At 39.1% G+C, this 23,325-nt stretch overlaps 3 protein-coding genes across 7 annotated transcripts in view; 2 read left to right on the forward strand and 1 right to left on the reverse strand.

Moving 5' to 3' along the window:
* Nucleotides 1-6,290, forward strand: part of zmiz1a (zinc finger, MIZ-type containing 1a) — a 140,177-nt gene extending 133,887 nt beyond the window's left edge. For 4 of the 5 annotated variants that reach the window (XM_074675574.1, XM_074675576.1, XM_074675579.1 and 1 more), the window contains 5 exons: nt 42-110; nt 192-475; nt 2,064-2,266; nt 2,708-2,995; nt 3,167-6,290. In XM_074675574.1, coding sequence (XP_074531675.1) covers nt 42-110; nt 192-475; nt 2,064-2,266; nt 2,708-2,995; nt 3,167-3,274 — 952 coding nt within the window. In that variant the 3' untranslated portion in view covers nt 3,275-6,290. The remainder of the gene's footprint in view (nt 1-41; nt 111-191; nt 476-2,063; nt 2,267-2,707; nt 2,996-3,166) is intronic. The other variant, XM_074675577.1, reaches the window with a different exon arrangement.
* A 1,433-nt stretch (nt 6,291-7,723) lies between these two features.
* Nucleotides 7,724-11,822, forward strand: ppifa (peptidylprolyl isomerase Fa). The gene is made up of 6 exons (XM_074675320.1): nt 7,724-7,940; nt 8,040-8,070; nt 8,173-8,261; nt 8,340-8,436; nt 9,899-9,974; nt 10,077-11,822. Exons 1-6 carry the CDS (start codon nt 7,797-7,799, stop codon nt 10,210-10,212), a joined length of 573 nt encoding a protein of 190 aa, XP_074531421.1. The 5' UTR covers nt 7,724-7,796; the 3' UTR covers nt 10,213-11,822.
* A 1,305-nt stretch (nt 11,823-13,127) lies between these two features.
* Nucleotides 13,128-23,325, reverse strand: part of zcchc24 (zinc finger, CCHC domain containing 24) — a 44,069-nt gene continuing 33,871 nt past the window's right edge. The window contains exons 3-4 of the mRNA XM_074675319.1: nt 20,350-20,514; nt 13,128-16,149 (exon numbers count right to left, since the gene is read on the reverse strand). Coding sequence (XP_074531420.1) covers nt 16,036-16,149; nt 20,350-20,514 — 279 coding nt within the window. The 3' untranslated portion in view covers nt 13,128-16,035. The remainder of the gene's footprint in view (nt 16,150-20,349; nt 20,515-23,325) is intronic.

Genomic DNA, 23,325 nt, shown 5'->3' on the forward strand with positions numbered 1-23,325 from the left:
TCTAAATGCAGTTTATCTGATGTCTCTTTTTCTCCTTCCAGTAAAACGGCGTTACTAGAAGGTCTGGAGGTGGATCAGTACATGTGGGGAATCCTAAATGCAATCCAAAAGTAGGTTTCTCACCTTCTCCTTAATTTTCGGATGAGGTTTAGCTTTTAGTTTTTAACACTTTGTTTTCCGTCCTTCAACAGCTCAGAGTTTGAGGAGGTCACCATCGACCCCACATGCAGCTGGCGACCAGTCCCCATCAAGTCCGAGCTACACATCAAAGAGGACCCTGACGGACCAATCGCCAAGCGCTTCAAAACCATGAGTCCCAGCCAGATGACCATGCCCAATGTGATGGAGATGATCGCCCAGCTGGGGCCTGGTCCTGGACCAGGACATGGACCTGGCCCCGGACCTGGTCCTAACCCATACCCTCCACACCCGGGTCAACATCCAAGTGGAAACGGGGGAGATTATCCTGGAGGAGGTAAAAAAAAAAGAATTGTGTTGTGTTAGTTCCTGGAAACCTTTAAGGAGAGCTGTACTCAGTTAAAGATGTTGAAAGCATATTTCCCTGAAATAATGACAAATAAAAACAATTATTATTATTATTATTATTATTATTATTAAAACACTTCCGAAAGATTTTATTTTGCAACTTTTGTGTTGACTTCAGTCATGAAGTTTTCAGAGCCTCAAGTTGCGAAAGTGGAAATGAGTCATTGTGAAAAAAACTGAAATCTTATCAAGTGTTTTTGTCTCATTTTCAATAGTAAATGTCAGTAAGCCACATTTAACCTGACCAGTCCAGGAAAATGTCTTTTGTTTCAAATTATTTAAAGACAGAAATGAGGTCTGAATTTCTTGTAACAAGTTAAAAAAAAATCTCCCAATGGAACTAGAGAAAAGTTTCTTGTTTTAAGACGTTATTCTGGTTTCAAGCTAATTTTCTTGCAAATTTCTCTTGTCCATTGGCAGATTTTTTTACTTGTTACAAGCAGTTAAGACCTCATTTTTGTCTTTAACTAACTTGAAACAAAGACTTTTTTCTGGACTGACCAATTGAATGTGGCTTATATAGAGTGTAATAAGACATTTTTTTTTAAATAAGAGAAAAACACTTCAGAATATTTCATTTTTTTGCTGTGCAAACCTGTAATCTGTCCAACAGCAGATTGTGTATAACCTCTCTGAAACATTTAACTTCAGTTAACATTTACATAACTATTTTGATAGCTTCAGTTGCCAGTCTTCTTCAGACCAGCATGGTGTTTAAGTTGTTTATAATAATGTCATTATAAATGAAATAGAAGTCTTAGCTCTTGAAAAAGGCTGCTTGTGATTTAGAGGTGGCTACACTGGAAAAAAAAAATGAAATCTTATCAAGTGTTTTTGTCTTGTTTTCAGTTGAAAATGTCTTTTTATACTTAATATGAGCCACATTCATCTCACTAGTCCAGAAAAATGTCTTGTTTTGTGTAATTGAAAGACTAAAATGAGGTCTGAATTGTTTGTAAGAAGCAAAAAAAAATCTGCCAACGGAACAAGTTGTAAGCAAATTTTGGAGCAAATTTTTCTTGTTTCATTGGCAGATTTTTTTTTGCTTCTTACAAACAATTCAGGCCCAATTTTTGCCTTTAAATTAATCAAAACAAGACATTTTCCTATGCTGACCAGTTAATGTGGCTAATACCAAGTAAAACATGACGATTATTACTGAAAATAAGACAAAAACACTTGATAAGATTTCAGTTGAGTGTACAGGAGCCAGGAGGCAAGTGACTTTTGTTTGCAAAAAAATAGCATATGTGTGTAAGCATAAGCAAATCTTCAAAACAGCACTAGATGAACATTTTAGAAATACAGTAAAAAACCATCATCAAATCTGGAGTGTGACACAGAAAAGAGGAATAAAAGATCAAATCTATCCTAGTTTAACTCTATTGATCATAAAGAGAACGATGACCTGACTGAGATAACATGATGACAGCTGTAGTTTGAGTTCTCTCACTGTTTGACTGTTTGAATCACCGGTAACACCGTGACATAATGTTCTTGTCCTCTTGTCGTTCCAGGCAACAGTTACCACAACCAGGGGAGCTTTGACTTCCCTCATGGGAACCCCTCTGCTGGTGGAGTTGGAGGTGGGGGAGGTGGTGGTGGAGGAGGTCCTCCTCTGAATGACTTCATCCACGGCCCACAGCTTTCCCACCCTCCTGATGGACCTGGTGGACTCCTCTCCCAGGACAAACCTCTCAGCCACGGCATGAACGATGCAGTAAGTAGGGTTGACTTTCAGGGGCCGCTTGCTTTGAGAAACATCACTTAACAATCAGCGTTATGCTGCTTTTTCAGTTTATGTTTTCTGCTAAGTTATCTTGTCTGGAAGTGTAATCCAGTGGAAATCTGCACATGATTTGTGCCTCAGTGAAATGAGAGACTCAGTTATCAGAACAAGGTGCAGCCTGTGCCTCTAGCCAGCATGTGTGCTCAGTCATGCTCACATGCTCATGTCACCGTACAATGTTGCAGCTGTACATGTCTGCCGATCACAGCTTCCATTTATAAAGCCTGTTTCATATTATTCACGCTGGAACTCATTCCGCTTTTCCTCTCCTTCTTCCCACACACCTCCCTCCTCCTTAACACTCCACCTTCTTTCTCTTTCACCCCCTCTCCTCCTCCCCCCGCTGTCCCTTTCTCCCTCTCACACCTGCAGATGTCCCATCCCGATCAGTCCCATAACTCCATGCAGCAGATATTGCATGCGTCTCCCCACCCCGGCAGCCAATCGGGGCTGCCCTTACATCACACTGGCCAGTCAGGGCAGCCCTTGCATCACAGCGGCCAATCACAGCAGCCGCCTCGCCAGCAGCAGCAGCCTCAGCCGCAGCCTCAGCAGCAGCAGCCGGGGCAGAACAGTCACCCTCACAGCGATCTGAACTTTAACCCCTCCTCGGAACAGATGGGTCAGGGCGCCCAGGATATGCCTGAACCCTCGCTGGATGTAAGTGTGCTCGCTTTCAGGCACCATAAGCTTCCTGTTAACAGCTTAATGTCTGCTACAGCTGCTCTCATCTCTTTGCTGTGTGCTCTATTTGTGTTGTGTAGCTGTTTAGTGACAGTTTTCTTGACTAATTATCTTTCTAAAACATCTTTTCCTTTCGTTTATCTCTAGCTGCTTCCAGAGCTGGCAAACCCTGACGAGCTATTATCATACCTGGATCCCCCGGACCTCCCCGCCAACAGCAACGACGACCTACTCTCCCTGTTTGAGAACAACTAGCCCTTCACTTTCCTCCTCCTGAAAAATCCTCCAGGAGTCGTGGTGTGTTTGACTGTCCGTCCACAGACACGTCACCTGTCTCCTATCCAAGCTGCTTCCTGTGACCCCGCCCTCACTCACACACTCACACACACACATAAACTCCCTGGACAGTTTTGTGTGGCATAGGAGTAGACTGAAAAAACGAGGCATCTGTTTGGGAACTCCACGGGAGGAAGCAGGATCGCCGCTTGCTCTCTTTTTTTCCTCATGTAAAGATTCCACGCACCAGTTCCACCGCTGACTCGAACACAACTTTTACAGCCGTTGGCGGACACTAAAGTGATATTATATAAATACATATATGATATTTGTGACTTTTCAACTGAAAACTGTGCAGCTATAATAATCATGTGTAAACTACACGGAGGAGAGTGTTGTAGCTTTGTTTTTTATCATGAGTTTCCTTTGTGAAAAAGAAAAAAACAATGTCTTGTTTGAGTGTTTTTAGCCTTTTTGAAATGTGTTCTTCCAAAACTTTGGCACATGCCGATGACCTTCAACCCCACAAGAACTTTTCAGCGTGTGCGTGTGTGTGTGTGTGTGTGTGTGTGCGAGTGAGTGTGTGTGTGTTTGACAGCTGAATAAGTTATCTGAATCGGAGCACTGAAAGGACAAGCTAAAATGTCCTCCGGTGTCAACAGAGGAAATGAGTGCACATTGTGCAATGCAGTGTGAGTGTGTATATACCCACGTGTGTGTGTGTTTATGTGTCCTCTTTGTTTGCCTGAAAACATGTGTGCGAGAGAGACAGCTGAGGGTTGGATTGGAAGAAGAATCCATCCCCCTCGGAGCTGTCCGGTTCCTCTTCTCCTTCCCGTCTGTCGTTGTTTTCGTGTATTTATTGTAACGTTTCGCTCTTCCTCATCAAATTCTGCACCGTTTTGTTCACAAGTGCATGTGTGCCAATGGCTCCTGTTGTCTTTGTCCAGCCTAAATGTGCTCGATCAAATCTGTTCTCTGTCTTTGTATTTATTATTTTATTTTCTTCAGTTTTTATCATCACTTTCTTTTTCATGTTTCCTCTTTTTCCCACGTTGACATTGATCAGACACTCAACACCAAAGGTGTCCCAGGCTTTTGTAAGGGGGTTTTTGTCTGCCTGGATGTTATATCGGTGTAAGGGCGGGATTCAAACATCCTACAGACGTCAGCAGAAATTTTTGAATCACTGTATTTTATACAAACGTCTGTGTGATTGTACTGATCTCTCTTTTTCTCCTTTTGTCGTTTTGTTGCTGTTGACCTGCATCTTTTAGGACAAAAACATCCTGCATGATCCAACAGTGTTTCCAGACCTGTTGTATATACCCTTTGTGAATACTTTGTGACTGTACAGTACTGTACCTATCTATTACTGGCAACTACACGGTACTGTATGTCTGTCAAGGACCTCACACACACACACACACACACACACACGCACACACAGAATCCCTCATAAACAGTCCGATATTGTAAGAAAACGGATCTAAATGCACTCTCACTGGCCTTGTACTGAGTTACTGTGTATTGTGTACAGTTTTCCATGACAAAGACAATGCATCAGTGAAAGGGATTATTTCAATCACTCAGCAGGCGAGATTTCAGAATTTATTTCTCTTTTGATATAAAGATCAGTCAGCTTTAATGGGCTGCTTTTTCTGTCTGACGTTGTTAATGCAGCTTTGAGGTCCAAATTTTCTTTGGAAAGCAATTTGCCTAAAATATCGGAACAAGTGACCTCGTCCTTTTTATTTAAAGTGAGAATGTGTGGCACATCCTCTGAATTATTTTGAGGCCTGATAATGAGCTTTTGATAACTATACTTTGCAAAAATGGGTGAACATGATTTGTGTATTTTTATTTTGTAAAAATACGCATTTTATATTGTTTTAAGTTATTATTCATCCTGTGTTTTTATAACAGTTAAAATTTGGTTTACACAGTTTTATGCAGTACAGTCAATGGATTTAAAATATACTGTATATTGTTGATAAAAGCTCCCCCATTAGAGATTTTTTACCTGTTGGAAAAACCAAATAAGACTTTACAATTACTCTGAATTGATCAAATCACCTGCATATAACACAGCTGAAGGATCAGATTGTTTGTGTTTGTTTCCGTGTTTGTTAAAGACAATGCACTGCCGCATTGGGAGGTTTAATTTCCCTACACAGTGTGTAAGTATAACCTTTCACAAAACCACGTCTTTTAATCTGAGCGACACAAATTGTACTGTCTGGCTGCAGACTTTGGAAATTGAGGGTTTAAAAGAGAATGCAATTAATGTTGTCAAATGAAATTTTAGGGGAAGGCGCCCTCCTGTTTGCGTTGCACGGAGAGGTCGTGGCTGAGGGTTCGGGGTGGGGCTTGGGGTGTGAGGGATACGTGTACATACTGTAAATGACAAATAGAGACACGTTAACAGAAATGTATTCATTTTCTCCAGGAGGAGTGTGCATAGTGTATTTAGAATTTGTAAAGCTTCCATCCTCCTGTCAGACATTGAATTGGCAAAATGAGTCTTTGTTTGACTGCGTCTGTGCAGACCTCTTTAACCACGCCTGTTCATTCATGTAAGATACTTTATGTGCCCCTCCACGTGGGGTTTCCAAGAAAAAAGACATTTTTTCCTTTGTGTAATATTAAACCTCTGTGTATTTCTCTATTACCTGTGTACTTTATAAAGGTGCTACAAAATTATGAAAGCCTTTTGAGGTATAATTGGGACACGGAGACACTGAGCTTTGAGTGGCTCTGAAGAGTTGTTTCCAGATTTACAGTTTGTAAAAAGAATTTTGTCAAATTTACAATTTTTATGCAATTTGGCAAAAATATGCTATAAAGGTACAATCTGAAGTGATTGGCACAAAAAGTGGCAGTTGTCTCTTTGGTTTTGTACATTCTATGTACAATCATTTCATATTCTAAACTGGTCAGAAAAACATTGTGATTTTTAGTCTTGCAAATCTGTATGTAGTTAGATGACGTGACATCCTAATATTTATCTAATAAATATGTATTCAGATGAAACACAATTAATGGCCTCTTTGTTTTTTGACATACAAACTGCACACAGAAATTAATAGACTTTTACATTAAGGAGTTAAATAAAAGTGAGGTACTTAAACAATCTGGTAGCCAGCAAAAGTAGCAGTTGAGGAGCTAAAAAACTGATTAAGAGTAAGCTGTCATTTGTCCTCCAGTAAAAGTTTCAGGTGTCAGGTATTAGGATAGAACTAAAGTCGATAATATTCATTTGAATACTTCAGTTAGTGCCTGTTAATGTGCATCTTTTAAATTATAAAATTAGCTCTGGTTTTATGAAAACAAGTCATAAGATCTGCTGTGAAGAAGACCAACATCAAAAATTAGTCTATTCAGAGCTTAAAGGTTTCTGTTGATGCGTGTGTAGCGGCTGTGTACTCGTCGTTGCGTTGTGTGATGAATCAGGCAAAAACTTCATATGTCTCTGGCACCAACTTGCCGAAAGGTTTCTGTTGATGCGTGTGTAAATACCAGCTCTAATTCAATCAATATGAATCATTTAGATTGCAGCTTAAAAGCCGTGAAGAGAAAAGTTTTGAGGATGGTACAAACTTTGCTTTTCACAGTTCTTATGGTGGCAGTTTGAATAAACTTGAGGTGGTGAAGAGTGATTAGATAAATTGCAATAAATCGCAAAGTCATTCCCTGCCATGAAAACTGACTTTTGTGAAAATCAAAATTTTGCCATTTTGCAGATTTGTGCAATACTCTTTTTTTTTAACTCAAAAAAAAAAAAATGGTGATTATGAATGGTAATATTTATACTTCTCTTACTGATTTAGCTAAGTGTGCACAGTAAAACAGAAATGTGGCAACTTCATTCCTGCAGCTATGAGCCAAGACTGATGAAGCAAAGCCCCTATGGCCATAGTTAGTTTTTCGGTATTTGCCAAGCACGTGTTGAAAGTTGGTCTTTTTTTTTTTTTTTTTCAAAAGTGGTTTAAAGTAAATGAAGAAAAGGAAACACACACACACACAAAAAGAGAAATTATTTTTCAGAGCCCAGAAGATAAAATGCTTATGTATGAATGACATTTTAGTGTAGCATTTTATCAGTCATTCCAGAGAATCTAATTAGAGTACAAAGGGGAGGGTAACTTTCTTGCTATATAAACATAAACAAAATATTTCTAGTTGAAAACCACTAAAACTAGACTTTCAGAATTAACGACTTTACTCTCACTGTATAAGGTTGAAATCTTGACCAATAACAATTTTCTCAATGTTCTGTCAAATTCTGATTCAAATATATAAGACATTTATGGAAAATAGCCTGAGAAACAACCTTTTTGTTTCTGCTCATCATAAAGTGCTCCTTCACTTGCTTCCCCTCACCACGCGGGGTCGCTGTTCATGAAGCGCTGTACTGTGTGACGTCACATGTAAACACCAGCAGCAGCAGCAGCAGCACTCATGGCCTGTTTGTCCTCCTCTCACAGTCAGCTGAGCAGAAATGTTGCAAATAAAAAACCGCATCAGATACAGCTCTCCGGGTATCGCTGCAGCCAAGCTGTTTTCCTCCGGTCCGTCCCAAAACCCGGTTGTGTTTCTGGATATCGAGGCTGACGGCGAACCGCTGGGAAGAATTATCATTGAGGTAGTTAGCTGGTTAGCATTAGCCTCCTGGCTAAAGACAGACTTACTCTGTGAAGACTTTGATTCATTTAACTAAATTTGACTTTTTTAAATCTTGCAGTTGAATGCAGACGTGGTGCCAAAGACTGCAGGTTTGTTTAATCTCTTTTCTTTTGAAGTGATATTTTTATACTCATCTCCAGCTGTCCTTGACTTGTTTTAAAATGAATTAAAGAGACCACTTTTGTTGACAGAAAACTTCAAAGCTCTGTGCACAGGGCAATATGGCTTTGGATATAAGGGATCTGTGTTTCACAGAGTCATACCTGAGTTCATGTGTCAGGTAAGAGTTACAGTAAACGTTGTATAATATAAAAAGTCTTAGCTGTGTTTGTTTACATTGGATTTTTTTGTGTTGCAGGGGGGAGATTTTACCAACCATAATGGCACAGGAGGGAAATCTATATTTGGGAAAACATTTAAGGATGAAAACTTCAAATTAAAACATACTGGACCAGGTATGTACTGTGGCAGCTCACATGTATGATAAATGTTAGAGGTCAAAATGAATCATCCTTTAATCACTGATAAAACGACATGTCACCCATTATTATTCAGTATCAGTATTGATGCTGGTTAGGTTAAAGCAGGGGTCTGCAACCTTAACTTTCAAAAGAGCCATTTTGCCTCAGCTCACCTGGATGAAAAACTTTCAAGAGCCGCAAAACATACTTCAACTTCACAATAAAGAAACAAAATGCATAAAATTCTAAACAAAGGAAAAATCTAGTTAATAATTGAAATTTAATTTAAATTAGTATATCAATTTGAAAAATATCTTAAAGAATGAAATTCAAAAATGTGCAAAAAAAACATGTAATTTTGCTTAATCTTTAAATTAGATTGTTAAAAAAAAATAAAAAAAAATTGCAAAATAAGTTTAAAAATGTAATTTAAATAAAAACTTCAAAAATTTGCGATATCCCCCCTTTTTCTAAATTAGAAAAAAATGTAAAAAAAAAAAAAAAAAAAAATTGGAAGAAAAAATTGAAAAAAAATTGAAAATAAAAAAAAAATTAGATAAAATTTGAAAAAAAAATTGAAAATAAAAAAAAATCCCCAAATTTCAAAATAAGAAAAAAAAAAATCACAAAACAGGTCAAATCTTTTTTGCAAGAGGTTATACATATTAAGTACAACAAAATGTTTAACTGTGATTATTTGTAATGTCTGTATCGTTCATAAATATCCTCTTTCACAAATATCCTCTTTAAGAAATATTACAAAGAAATCTCTATTAATAATATTTTTCAAAGTTACAAGGAGCCACTGCAAAGGAGTCACAGAGCCACATGAGGCCCTAGAGCCTTAGGTTGCAGACCCCTGGGTTCAGGTATTGAGAGATGTGTTCTGGGGCTTTTGATTTGAACAGGAACATTGGTTGATAGGTAATTGCACAGAAAATGTTTCAGCAACTTGAATGATCATTGAAAAAATATATATTCTGAATGCACATTATTAAAAATTCAGAACATTTTTTCTACTTCGTGACATTTTGACGATTTAAAGATGGACCAGTCCTGTCCAAAACTTTTCCACATTACAATCTGCTTTGATTTTTCTCTGTATTTTTATTAAAGTTGACTCACCACTAGGTGGCAGTACTTTATTCAGTGCAAACACCAAAAACCACCTCTTATTTAGATCTAGCAATCCCCAGGTGAACGACCTACTTTTGCACTAATCAGAGTAACTCCTTTCTTGAATAAACTTAATCCACATGCTGTTTATTTGCTAAATTATTTAAAAATGCTGCATCATCAAAAGTTGCATCACAGAACATAAAACACACACAGTTGTTGAGTAGCATCATGATTCTCCAAAACATTATTGGGTCAGTGCTAAAAACAGGCTAGAAAGATGTTTTTGTTGTCTGTTTTCAATCTAACTTGTTTACTTTTGGCCTTTTAATCTCTGCAGGAACGCTTTCAATGGCAAATTCAGGGCCAAACACTAATGGCTCTCAGTTCTTTATCAGCACGACTAAAACTGAATGGTGAATACTTTTTGCTGAGGGTTGTCCTCAAACATCTTGGCCGTTACATCTATATTGATTAATCTACAATCAGCTGACTGCACTTGTGCCTCTTTTTTACAGGCTTGATGGCAAACACGTGGTGTTTGGGCAGGTGAAGGAGGGACTGGATGTTGTCACTAAGATGGAATCCTTTGGTTTACATGATGGAGGTGTGATCAAGAAAATTGTCATCACTGACTGTGGGGAGATCAAATAACAGCAAAGATGACACATGGACTTCAGTCAGATGACTCACTATGCTTTCATTTACTATATAATTAACTTCCCCACTGGACTGCGGAGGATGAGGCATCCCTGATTGACTTCTCTTCTTGCCCTAAATCAGATATCGTGTTGTTTCCAGCAGTTTAAAGTTACCCATATTTATCATCCAGGCATCACATTTTGTAAGATTTGTTGCTTTTAAACAAAAGCTTATTCACTGATTCACTCTATCCCTGAATACAAGCACCTTCTTTTTCTAACTTTTAACTGAACAGATCTACTTTGTATACCCATCCAAAGTCTTCCACGATGTAAAATGTTCTTATTGTGCAATTATTCCACATTTACAGCCTATTAAAGGCCGGTTTTCAGATTTTATAAGCTCTGCTCTCAGTACAGGACATTTGCTCTCTTGTGCCACCAACCCCGCTGGTTTTAAAGCTTCCTGGAAATGATCCAGCAGCTTTTTTTAGACACCAAGCTCTCCAGTGCAGGGACTTCCTGTCCATCAGAGCAGGATGTGACATCATGTGACATCCACCTACAGTGCAGCCTGAATATCACATGAATCTGTTTGACAGATGATAGACCTTTGGGCTACAAGCTCATTGGACACAGTGAGTGCAGATGATTTAATCTGCTGGACTCGTAAAGCAACCTGAAAATGTCCTCAGCGTGAATGTGGGCTGTTCCTCTCTTTCACTGTGTCTTTATTTGAAACCCAGAGCGCCCTGAGGAGAGGGCGAGAGAAAAGGAGACCAGGACATGTCTGAAAGCCAGAGACTGGGTGGTGCTGCTTATCGAGCTAATACTTTATGAAAGTAAATAATGAAGCGATGTGAAAAAGCAGCCCTTGCTCCTAAATGAAACCATATGCTCGCTGACCTTCCACCGTTTGTTTGAATTCTCAGATTACATTGTTGCTATAGAGACTTTTCAGCTCTCACTCTGTTTGAGCCCAAGATGTTGTAACAAACTTGATATAATTTGGGTCCCCACCCTCCGGTTTAGTTTTAGTTATTTGGAATGCACGTCCAATATTGTGCATGGAAACTTGGCTGGGAAGGCGGCTGTGCTGCGGCCAACGTTTAATACACACATGCAAAACAATGACATCTTTACAGCTGGCACAGGCTGGTTCTTCAGCTGTTAATGTCCGCATCCATCAAACACCACCCATGTCTGCTGGTGTCCTTTTTAATGTTTTGCTTTTCCTGTCCGCAGTTTGTCTGAAAGTGTTGAAATCAAGACCTGTCAGCTCGATGTGTCTGTTATCTTTCAGCACTTTCACAGGGAAGAAAAGTTTAACGAGTCGCTCCCCCTCCTGTGTTACACAACCACCATGAATAATCCATTAAAAACCTCTTTTCGCATCTATATGCTTCACAGTCTTGTGTAAGACCTCGAGCTCACACGCTGTGACGATGAAAACATATACTCTCTGTAATGAATGTTACACAGGCTGCAGCTCTCAGAAAACAACGTGTCGCTTTTGGCTGAAATCAATCTCCAGAAAGAACACCCTCTTAGTTACTGGTAAAAACAATTCAGCAGAAGACCCAAACAAATGAAAGTGCATAATCCAAGCAGTCCTAATTCAATATGACTTTTATTCATCAAACTCGACAGCACTAAAATGTTTTCCCAACTAACAAATAAGGCACATTTTGGAATGCCATTTCATGGACATGAAAAACAGACCTGTGGTCTACCCTCAAAACCACTACTGTCCTTGTTTCCCAAAATCACCGTCTTCCCTACCTCACGTCTGTGTTCTGTCCAATTCAAATATTACATTATTGCAATATTTCATAACAAACATCTTGAATGATACAAACAGTAAAGAATACAAACAGAACTTTCCAAATAGACCACATAAGTGTTAACACATTACATTCAGTAAATATGTATTATTCATCAAGGCTACACTAGCGTAAATGAAATACTTCAGGACTAATAACAATCAGAAGTTGCTGATAATGTTAGAAACAATATGTACTGTAGCAAACTACTGTAAAGTATTTAAATAAGTATACATTGCACAAAGTAATATTTCATTCAGATCAAACACATGCACATGCAAACTCGAAAACAGTTCTTTGTCACACACGCTTTCTTAACAAAAGTATACACTCTCTAAACTACTAATAACACTATAACATCTTATAATAGTTCCTTGTCTTTGCTGCTTTAAGCAAACTACATCTCACAGTTTAATGTGCTCATACAGTGGTGAGTATCCATCACTTTTCAAGAAGAAAATAAAAGATTTCTGCATGTTAACACAACTGATCTTCATACTACTGTTTACAAAATGAATACATAGGACTGTATGGATGTAAATGGCAGCTCATAATTAGTTACATGAAGCAACTGGATAACATTGCAGTTTAATCAACACTGATAACATCATAAAACAAAACACAAAATACAATGGCTTATATTTGAGAAAGGGTATTAATTATGTACCAGCTTTTTTTTTAATAATATTCTATGTAGACATCAATATTTCCTTCTTAGTGTAACTTTGTTGCATATTCTATACAAAAAAAGTGTTGTAAAAAATCTTTCCATAAATATTTCTGCAGGATATCCCCTCAGATTCTTGTAAAACATAAAGAAAAAAAAACTCCCAGCTTTGTTTTATTCTCAGCAACAGGCCCTTCTTCACGCACAAAAAAAAAGCTTCAATATTGCATAACACTTAACAAAGAGCTACTATCCTTGAAAATGATGGCCATCAAATATATACATAAAACAGTCTTTCTTTGTCAGGGAAATAACTCTTGAGTTTTCGCAGATTGCTTTAAAACTTTCAACATCTATTAGTGTTCCAAAATACACATCTCATTCATAGAAAATCACAAATTTGAGCTGAAAAGGTACTAGAAAAGTCAAGTATGTGTAATTCAAGACATTACGTCTGAAAGCAGAGATTTCTACTTCTTTTTTTCTTTTACAATTGTTCTACATCAACTGCTTCCATTGGCTCTTCCATTTCTTACGGCCTCTGCATGACGATCATCTCAGAGGACCCTCTAACTGGGTTTCTGTTCAGCCAGGACTCTGAATCAAAATATCATCACTTGTTCATGAGGTTAGTCTGTAAGGCATCATTGGTATCTACTCCTACTGCCACACGCTACGATGTGGACTGTAAGGTTTAAATGTGGATAATTGTTAGGTTAGTGGCGTTGATAAAAGAAAGATGTTAATAGCAAGATTTTTTTTTTGTTCCCAACAGTTGCAGGCTGATAGGGTATAAATGTGATGAAGTCAGGAAAGTTTTTACACTTGTAGTAATATAGATACACAATCCTGATTTTAAAGGAGCACTCCAACAATTTAACTCAAATTTAGGGAGTAAAACTCAAACTATAGAAATGGTCCTTCTGTAGCTCAGGTGGAGCTTTGTCAAATTAGCGGCGATATCATCATCATGTGACGGTCATTCTGCTCAGGATTAAATAAGATTTCTAATGAGTTGCATTATGGGAAATGTAGGAACCAAGTGTTTTCAGGGGCTGAAGCCAAAAAGAGGACTAAAAGTTTGAACCCTCAGCTCCTGCTGTTTTTATTGACTCATGCACGCCTCCCAAGTATTGAACTGAATCATGGGAGTGCCCCTTTAACTTTCCAGATGGAATAAGACAAATTTTCCCCAAACCCTAATGTACCATTATCAGCCACTGCAAACTCTCCCACTATGGAAGGTGACCATGTATATCTTCTTACACACCCACAGATAAACACTGCTACAAAAGGTTTATAGAAGAAAGGACAAAAAGTGAGGCCCACAGATTCATGTGCGACTTCTTTCTGTTTCAAGGACCGTCTGAGAAATAACATCTTTGTTGATATTCCATGACAACAGACCACAGTAGGATTGTTATTGCCAGCTGGAAATGCTGTTTCATTGAGCCTGTGCCTCCAACTCAGCAAACTGCATCAAAGCGGACACCCACCATGAACGTTCACACTGCGTTTAGAGAAACTTCATCATTGCCTTGACCTTTAGTTACCTTTTGACACCCTGAACCTGCATCAAACTTACCTATACATTACATTTACAACATATACTGCTCCAACGCTGAGCCTGTCCCTACGTTTCTTTTTCCAATTTCAAATGACCTCCTAGTCCTGAAAGTTCAGAATGATGTAAATCTTTTTAAGGCACATACATTGTGTAACAGTTTGACATAGAGTTAACCAGCTTTTATAAGGCTAGAAGTACAGTACATATAAAATAGTTCACGATTCCTTTAAAATGCTCCTATGAAGGCAGGTTTCTGTACGTAAAAACTACATATATATATTTCCTCTATAGTGCTCTGAGTGTTCACATGATTTATGTAAACAGGACATGTACTGCTCTTCCTTTAAAGACATTGGTTTACATCTATAGGCACTTATATTTATAAAAATGCATATACACTTCAGTATAAACATCAGCACTTTCAATATATCCTTAAATTTTCTGCTTCACCTTTAAAACCCATAAAATCCTGCTGTTTCTCTCATCCAACCTGAAAATCATTCAGTTCTCAGTCACTGCGCCTCCTGCTTCACTCCCCTTGCACTGCTGTCAGCTGTTGGACATTTTTAGCTTTAAAGGGTGCAAACCCTTTGAATGGCAACCAATTACAAATGCTGATTCTGCTCCAGCTGCAAGGCATTAATTGGCACTAAAATGTGAATTCAAACTCTCTGAACTCCTTTTAAACAAGTTTTAGCTTTGTTTTTAACTCTTCTGTAATGTCACAGTGGTAATGAGACTTTTTTGTCATGTTTTATCGTGCTAATCTGTGGTTAGCAACTCAGTTCACTTTTTTTAAATGTGTGTATTTTCTCCTGCATAGATGAAACTTCTCATGGTTTGAAATGAACACAACTCACCGATATAACATCTACATCCGTCCTTTCTAGCACTAAAGATAGTTGAGAACAAAAATACTACAGGAAGGGTGTATGAAATCTTATCTGTTGGCAACACACTAAATCTAGACTAAGAGCGAACCTAAGCAACTGAACCTACAGTAGTATCTACAGACACATGGAAGCAGTGACAATAATGCGATACACAAACATACACATTTCTTTATGTCCCAGTTAAAACTCAAATTGCACACTAGACCACAAGAAAATAAATAGGCCAAATGTAAGCTAGGGATGTATGGCACATTGTCCCTCAGTTAATTCACAGTTAATAAGATGACCCTAATATGGCAAGACATCACAGGCCTCGTATACATACAACCATCATGAGAGACCCCGGTTAAACGTTCATCACATTACCACACGCTCTCCACGTGGCAGGGAAATGGAAGGCAGATCTCTGTAAACACGAAGCCAACAAACCCCAAGGTGAGGTAATCTACTGAGACCGACACTTTCAGCGAAAACACTGAAATGCTAAATTCAACGCTGTACATCGACTTGGATCAGTGGTGTTATGTGATTTTGAATGCACGTGGCATAAAAAGTCACTGATTTTGGCAAGTTTTTGCTTCTGATAAAGAGCACTTTGAGATCCTAAGATAAGCTGTTCCTCTCATTCCTGGATTTAATCTTCAATACTGTCACAGAAAAGGAGCGATAATAACAGGCGGTGGTTGAAAAGAGAAGGAGGATAAGAGCTACAGTCTATCTTTGAGGTTTCTGGGAGACAGAGGGGGCAGGGACACCGATGTGTGCAGATCAGAGATGTCTGAAACCTTGATGTGAATCCAGCACGGAGGAAGTGAACAGCCTTGATGGAGGATGAGCAACACAACCCGGGACACAGAGGTCGCTCTGTAGTTCTGGGTGAAGATGATTATTGCACACGGCGGCAGTAGTAGCCCAGGACTTTACATTTCTCGCAAAGGTGCTGCGGGTGCTCTTTACTCTGGTCGGAGACGTCAAGGCCATCTGGTTTCTCTAGCGGGCGCTGAGGAGACAAACAGTGGACAAAAATGAGTCATATTACTCACTCGAGTCAGCAAATGAAGCAGCACCCACACAGCATAAACCTCTTGAGTTTTGTAAGCAGTTTGTTTGGCACCAGGATCAAATGAGCTATACGCCTAACAACACCGGCCCTCGCCGTTACAGACGCATTCGTGCGTACAAAACATTTAGTTTCAGAGTTAAGGCAACACACCGTCAGCTCTGGAGACTGCAGGACATTTTTATGATCTGGTATTAAAGAAAAAGATCCAGTTTGCATTCGATCGGGGTGACCTGTATGGAAATATCAGCTAAAGCAAAGGCTGTGTTGGACTCATTATTGAGGACAAAAAGAATCAATCTGAGCCAACGTGTTTGGAGGTTATTTTAACAACCTGTCTGGAAACTTCTGTTCCTCATCTATTGTTGTGTTTTTCTTCTTTAAAACTGCTTTGAAAAACAGCATTTAGTCCAAGCAGTCTAACTAGAGCAATAGAGGTTACAACGGGTCACCAGTTAGAGATATTTCAGTCGCCCACTAATGAGTCTGCCAGGAATACAGACTTTATTATCGGTGCGTCAAAAACATTATGTTCTCTTAAAAAACTGGAAATTCTGATGTATATTTTATGAGGCCTCCTTTAGGAGGAACGGGGTTCAGACGTCCTCCCTGCTGATGTGTTCTGAGGAAGAAACTAAAGCTCATGGGAGTCTGTTCTGAAGCTGCTGTCTGAGTGTTTTTCCTCTGAAGCAATCAGTAATAACTTATAGTGTGGTATGTGTGTTTGGCGTAAAGGCAGAAATCACATGGACTTTGCTCAATGTTTGAGGTCAAAGTGTGGCGAAGGATCCCTCAAGCAGATAAATTCAAGTTTTTCTTGCTAAACAAAATAAATTTGACCAAAATATCCTGCTTTTCTTTGTTCTAACACAGTTGACTTCTACTGGTAACTGAAAATGAAGCTAAAATTGTATCTTTTAATTCAGGAATTTTATACTATAAACTTTGCAGAATGACCAAGAAGATTTTACATTTGTAGTTGAGACTGCTAAGCGTCAAATAAACTTTAGATCCGGGCAGCAAAGCCAACACAGCAGTTGGAAGCTAACAACTTGGTTTTCTCAAAAGATGCTATTGCTAATGGGTCCCAGTGGCTACCAAAATATAGTTCTTCTTTGAGTTTTTAGACTTATCCACCATTTTTTTTAAGAGAATCTAACATTATTTTGTCCAAAAAAAGAAAGAGCGCTCGCTTGGCCAAGCAGTTGCTATCTCTCGTTTAATGTCGGTTAGCTTTTACATTAGCTTAACTGTTAAAGGGGCATTTTAATCAGCAGCTCCTTCCAGAAAATTATCTGTTTTAGACTTTATAGAGGGTATATACTGGAATCTTGAGGTTATTTTCGATATCTTTTAAAGACTTTAAAAAAAAAAACTTTCAAAAAATGTTAAGACTCCATTGCAACGTTTAGCTGTTGTTAGCAACCCATCTTTGACCGTTGTAGTTTGCATTTTAACAGAAATGAGGTAAACAGAGAAGGAAAAAAGCTTGAAAGAATAAATGAAACTAAAGGCAGGTTTATTGACATTTCCTTTCCCACAAAAAGTAAGTTATTTCATCTTTATCTAAATTTAGGACATGTGCATGAGATTGTGTGATTTGGTTTCTATCATCTCCTCTGTGTCCATCAGCACATCATTGATGACATGTAAGTGGGCGGCCCTCAGGCGATGTAGCCCAGAGTACGCCACAGACACATCCTTCTTTTTTTTTTTTCCACACCACATCACAATGTTCATTGTAATTTACTTTGCAGAGCATATGGACTTGCATGATTCATTGTCTAAAATCCTGCACGTCCATTTGTTAAGTTATGGAAGCTTACGACTTCACCGGCCAAATGCTTAAAGGCCCAATCAGGAGACAGAGGTGGGAGCATAGACTGCAATAAAATGGACGTCATCTTGCTTGGCTCTAAATGAGGTCGCCAAAAAAACTGCTCCCTCTGGTGGCTGGATGCAGCATAGGTAAAAAAAAAAAAATCCATCTCCCCAGTCATTCCAAATGGGCTGTAGTCAAACTTAAAAAAAATTAATACACAGAAATGTTTCTCACATCTGATTGTTGTGGTGATTTGAAGATATTATTTGACTGACTTGTATTGAAGTCCCCTTTTTTTCTGAAAAGTTTTGTTTTTATTAGTTATTAGAGGTTAAAAACAAGGTTTTACATCAGGTTTAACGATAATTGACAGCTGCCAGTCTTGTGTATTTTTTTCGTGGATAGTAAAATATGTCGGGAGGTAGAACCGAGAAGAGATTAGACTCTTGAAAGAAAAAATAATTATTAATTTTGTCACCCAGAATCTCCCAGAATCTCTCACAGTCTTTACTGCTCAGACTCTGGCTGCACAACTGCTGCCAATGGCTGCGCCTGTGACGGGGGTATTTTGGCTTCAAAACCGTATAATGGTAAATTGCGGAGCCACACTGTCCACTCTATATAAATATATATATGAAAACATTTTTGAATGGCTCTTAACCAGATGGACTATTTCTGTGGGGGATTTATGGAACTGTCCGTCTGGCGTGTCAGGCTAGTTTGTAACAGTCACGAGGAGGACAATAAATATTCATGGATACTTTTGGAGTCAAAGTTTGAATACCAATAAAATTTAATACCTCATAAAATTACAATTAAGACTTTTTTAATACTTTTTAAGGGCCTTAATTTTCCCATAACTGATTTATCAACTTTTAATACTTTCTAAGACCCCGCGGACTCCCTGTTATAAAGATGTATGAAGTAACTTACGATCCATTTTGCTGTATCTCATGTTGCCGACCCTCAAAGCTCAGCGCAGTCAAGGTGGTTTGCAATGACTAAACTACACATGTCCACCATCACACTTACTGAAATCATGCCCTTGGCATAAAACGAACACTATGAGCGCTCAGGAAATATATTTCCCGTCTGAGAGGGTCAAATATTTTATGCATGTGGATAGGATTGGAAAATACATATTCAGGTTATTTATGGGAAACCACAGGGAAGGAGTGAGGGAGCCGTGCTGAGAGTCTGAGCTCTTTGATACTCGAGGACACAGAGGTTAGTGGTCCATTTCAAACGCTGACAGGGGGAAATATGTTAAGTGGGTGACATTGCAAATGCAGGGAATTTGCTTGCCTATGTGTTGCTTTGCCGCAGGATACAGAGGCAGAGAAGGGTGAGGTTTTCCTACCAGTGAGCTCAACGGTGAAGGATGGTTTTGATTGAAGTTGGCTCAAGTAGGCCTGTGGCAGTGTAGATGTAGTATTTAACCAAAGCCTTCTTAAGAGTGGAGCTAATATCCTGGTTAATACCTCACCCAGATGCAAATGAATGAAAAAGGATTCAGCATAAATTATGCATTCAGTTTTCATTGTCGGGGAATGTTATAACGTCTTGCCAGAAATTTTAAGTAAATTTGCCGAGCAGTGTCCCCCTTCCTGCTTCATTTCATGCGACCGTTAACAGAGTGAAACATGTTCAGCCGCAAAACTCGGAGAAAGAACAGAGCCTCCAGCAGTACACCTAATTTTATTTCAGGAAGTGGAATTGGAAGAATGTGGAAAAGCATAAATATTAAAGATGAAGCACTGCAGATAAATATATCTCTCGCTGAAGAAAAACTGTGAGGATTCCTTCTCCGGCGATCCGTCTCTTTAGTCAACAGGCTGTGAGGAACACATCGGAGGTTAAGCCGAACAGACAGCTCACCAGCACGTTAATTCCTCTGAGCATTAGCTGCTGTGGAAAAACACTCCACGGCATTTTGCTTCATATGACTTCACTTGTTCATATTATTCAATGTGAGAGGAATTCCTGCAGCTGTATGAGCCTTTATTACCCCAGAGTTAGTTTGTGTCTGTAAGCCATTAATAAAGAAATATTTGTTTTAGATTTGTTGATGTTCACTAAATGATCCTCAGCTCTTATCAGTTGAGAATCGTTATTAGTTTATCCAAGACTGGACTTCTACCAAAGCAGCAAAAGCAGTTCTCGTGTTATGATTTTTATTTTTGTTTTAATGAGGCCATCTGGAATAACCTCAAGACAAAATGCAGCCATGCGAACCAGAGTCTGGACTCTGTTAGCGTTGGATGTTTTTTTACTTTAAGACATTACCGCAAGCTTTCAGGGAGAATTTTCCACCATACCTGTTTGTGTGGATAGACGTTTATGTGGCATTTGATACATTCTTGTCCCATGTTAGCCCAGGAGTTGCCGCTCATCCACTTCCTTTTACATTTCGGGCACTTGTACTCGCCGAAGCATCTCTTCTTCCCCTGATACGGTGTCAGCCCTTCACCTTTGGGCCTGGCCTGGAAAGAGATGAATAACGTTTAGAAAAGTTTGCACATTTGGGAAAGTCATTACTCCAACATTCATGACCAGATACACTGCAAAAAACGGAAATTTAACAGGTGTTTTTGTCTTATTTTGAGTAAAAATGGTCTTGTTATACTCGATATGAGCCATATTCATTTATCAGTCAAGAAGAGGGATGGGTACCTTTCACGAAGGCTGAAACGATTCGGTACGGATGCCCGGTACCTTGCAATCGGTATCGGTAGTCAACAGTACCAAAATCCACTACTTTTTTGTGTTTATGTGGTAAAAATACCAATTTGTTTAATGATAAAATCTGTTTGTTTTTTTTCCAATGTAATATATTTATTCTTCATTATATAAACTAGGGATGCACCAATCCAACTTGTCTGGTTCCGATACCAATGCCGATACCACTGTCTATACCTATGTCTATACCGATGTCGATACCTATGTCGATACCTATGTCGATACCTATGTCGATACCTATGTCGATACCTATGTCAATACCTGGGCTTTAGGTATCAACAGATACCGATCCGATACCAGTATTTAATAATGACCTGCATGCCCTACTGTCGGATAAGACTGGTAATGTTTTAGGTAAAAGCCAAAAAAAGAATATGGAATTACTGAAGTTAATATTCATTTCAACTATAAAATATTTAAATGTTTACAAGCACTTTGGTAAAAACCATAATTCAGGATGTGCATAAATTAATATTCAATTCTAATACTTTTACCCTGTAGACTGGTAATTCAGCAAAAAACAAAGAAAGTGCATCAGAGGTAACATTCCAAATCAAGTATCCAAGAGCACCGGTCAAAAAGAAAAGGAAGAAGCTTTTTGCCTGGATTAGTACCATGGATCAGCCCTTTCCCACCGATATCGATCCAGCTTTGAGGGGCACCAATACCTGATACCTGGATCGGTATCGGTGCATCCCTAATATAAAATTACAATGCTGTTTTCATGTCCAACTTGGAAAATCACCTACTCTTCCACTCCCTTATAGTCACAAGGATGCATTTAGGTACCTAAACAGGGTACCTTTTGATTTTACGTGAATCAGTACCCGGTACATTTGGTAGAATTCGAATTGAACCTATAAAGCAGTGTTTCCACCAAGCAGTCCAGTTTGGTTCAGTACGGTTTGGCACAGTTTGGTACAGTTAAGCCTGATCCCGGTTGCATGTAGCTCTTCAATACAAAGTGCAATCAAGCTTTGTTTCAGAGAAGTCTGTGTGCCGCCAGGAGAAATGCAGCCGCTGTCACCGGGTAAGTGATGATTCTTTTCACCAATCAACAGTCGGCAGTGTTGTAGCTCCACTTTCAGAGAGCAGATCGGTTCAGTCTGGCACCCACACGAAAGCGTCCCAGAAAGTGGGACAGCTCGTCTTGGTTATTTGGGGATCTGTCCCAGGATAAGTCAGTGGAAAAGCCACAAAATGCACGCTGCACCGAACCGGTCTGCTTGGTGGAAACGCGGCTTAAAAATACTTAATTCTGTACCCATCCCTTGTCAGAAAAATATCTTGTCTCAAGTTATTTAAAGACAAAAATGAGACCAGAATTGCTTGTAACAAGTGAAAAAAATCTGACAACGAAACAAGACAATTTTGCTTGTAAGTAGCAAAGTAGTTTTTCTCCTGTTCCATTGACAGATTGTTTTCACGTGAAACAAGCCATTTATCTGGACTGGTCAGGTGAGTGTGGCTCATATTAATTCTAAAAAGACATTTTCTACCGAAAATAAAACAAAAACACTTGAAAAGATTTTAGTTTTTTGCAGTCTAAATAAAACCCTTTTCTCTCTGTACCATGCCGAGTAACTCTCTTATTCAGCTGAACAATAACGGTTGGCGAGATTTGACAGCAGGGTGTGTCACGGCTTGTCTCGCTAATATCATACAGCACACCCCTACACACAGTTCCTGCACAATATACGATCGTCTAATTGACATTTACTTCAAATACAGCTGTTTTAAATTGCTCCTCTGATTCTCGTGAGGGAGATGATTACGAAGAGTCAGTCAGCCATGAAAAAGCGTAGCCCCAGGGCAATATCGTTGGGAGGAGCAGGAGAATGACTTCATGTTGGCAGCTTTATTTAGGCCAGTGTCACAGCACTGAGGGGAAAGACTCAAATTTTCCCCTAAAAACATGACACAAACAAGTGTCACTAAAAGGGTTAATCACGCCATCGCATGACTCTCTCCAAAAGAAACACATATGCAGAGTGATTAGTAAGTTTGTCAGAGCTTTTCATTACCAATCAGGGCCCAATCATCAGAAAACAAAGAAAACCCATCTCACGGACTAGCATCAGCCAAGAAACAGTCTTTACAAGCATGGGAGCGGTTAATTTAGTCAACAAATTTTTCCATTTAGAGGAGCAACATAAAAAGTTTGGTAGCTGGGATCTGTTTTATTTTGTCAAACTTTGAAAACGCTTTCATGCACAGATAGAAATCTGATACACCAGAAAGAAGCAATCTTAATGCACAGCATGCAACAGATGGCAGCTCTCCAGAAGGTTAGGAAAGGTTTGCAAAGTGAAATCAGACCTGCCCAGTCTTTTCCTGCAGGACTAGAGATTGTTTTCATAATCACTTTAACATTGGCTGCAGGTTTCGGGGTGAACGTGCGGGGTACAGGGCGGTAAGACAGAGAGGAGGGGCACAATCCGTGTCCCTGGTATTTTGTCCCAGCCCGTGTGTGAGTAATAGAAACTTTAATAAGCGGCATCTGGAGCTGCCCTGATAGACGTCAGCACTTTGCATCAGCAGCGGCAAGCCGACGT

Source organism: Halichoeres trimaculatus, unplaced genomic scaffold (assembly GCF_033239565.1).
Source record: "Halichoeres trimaculatus isolate MK-OKI-2021-1 unplaced genomic scaffold, fHalTri1.1 fHalTri1_scaffold_8, whole genome shotgun sequence".
In the NCBI taxonomy this organism is placed as follows: domain Eukaryota; kingdom Metazoa; phylum Chordata; class Actinopteri; order Labriformes; family Labridae; genus Halichoeres; species Halichoeres trimaculatus.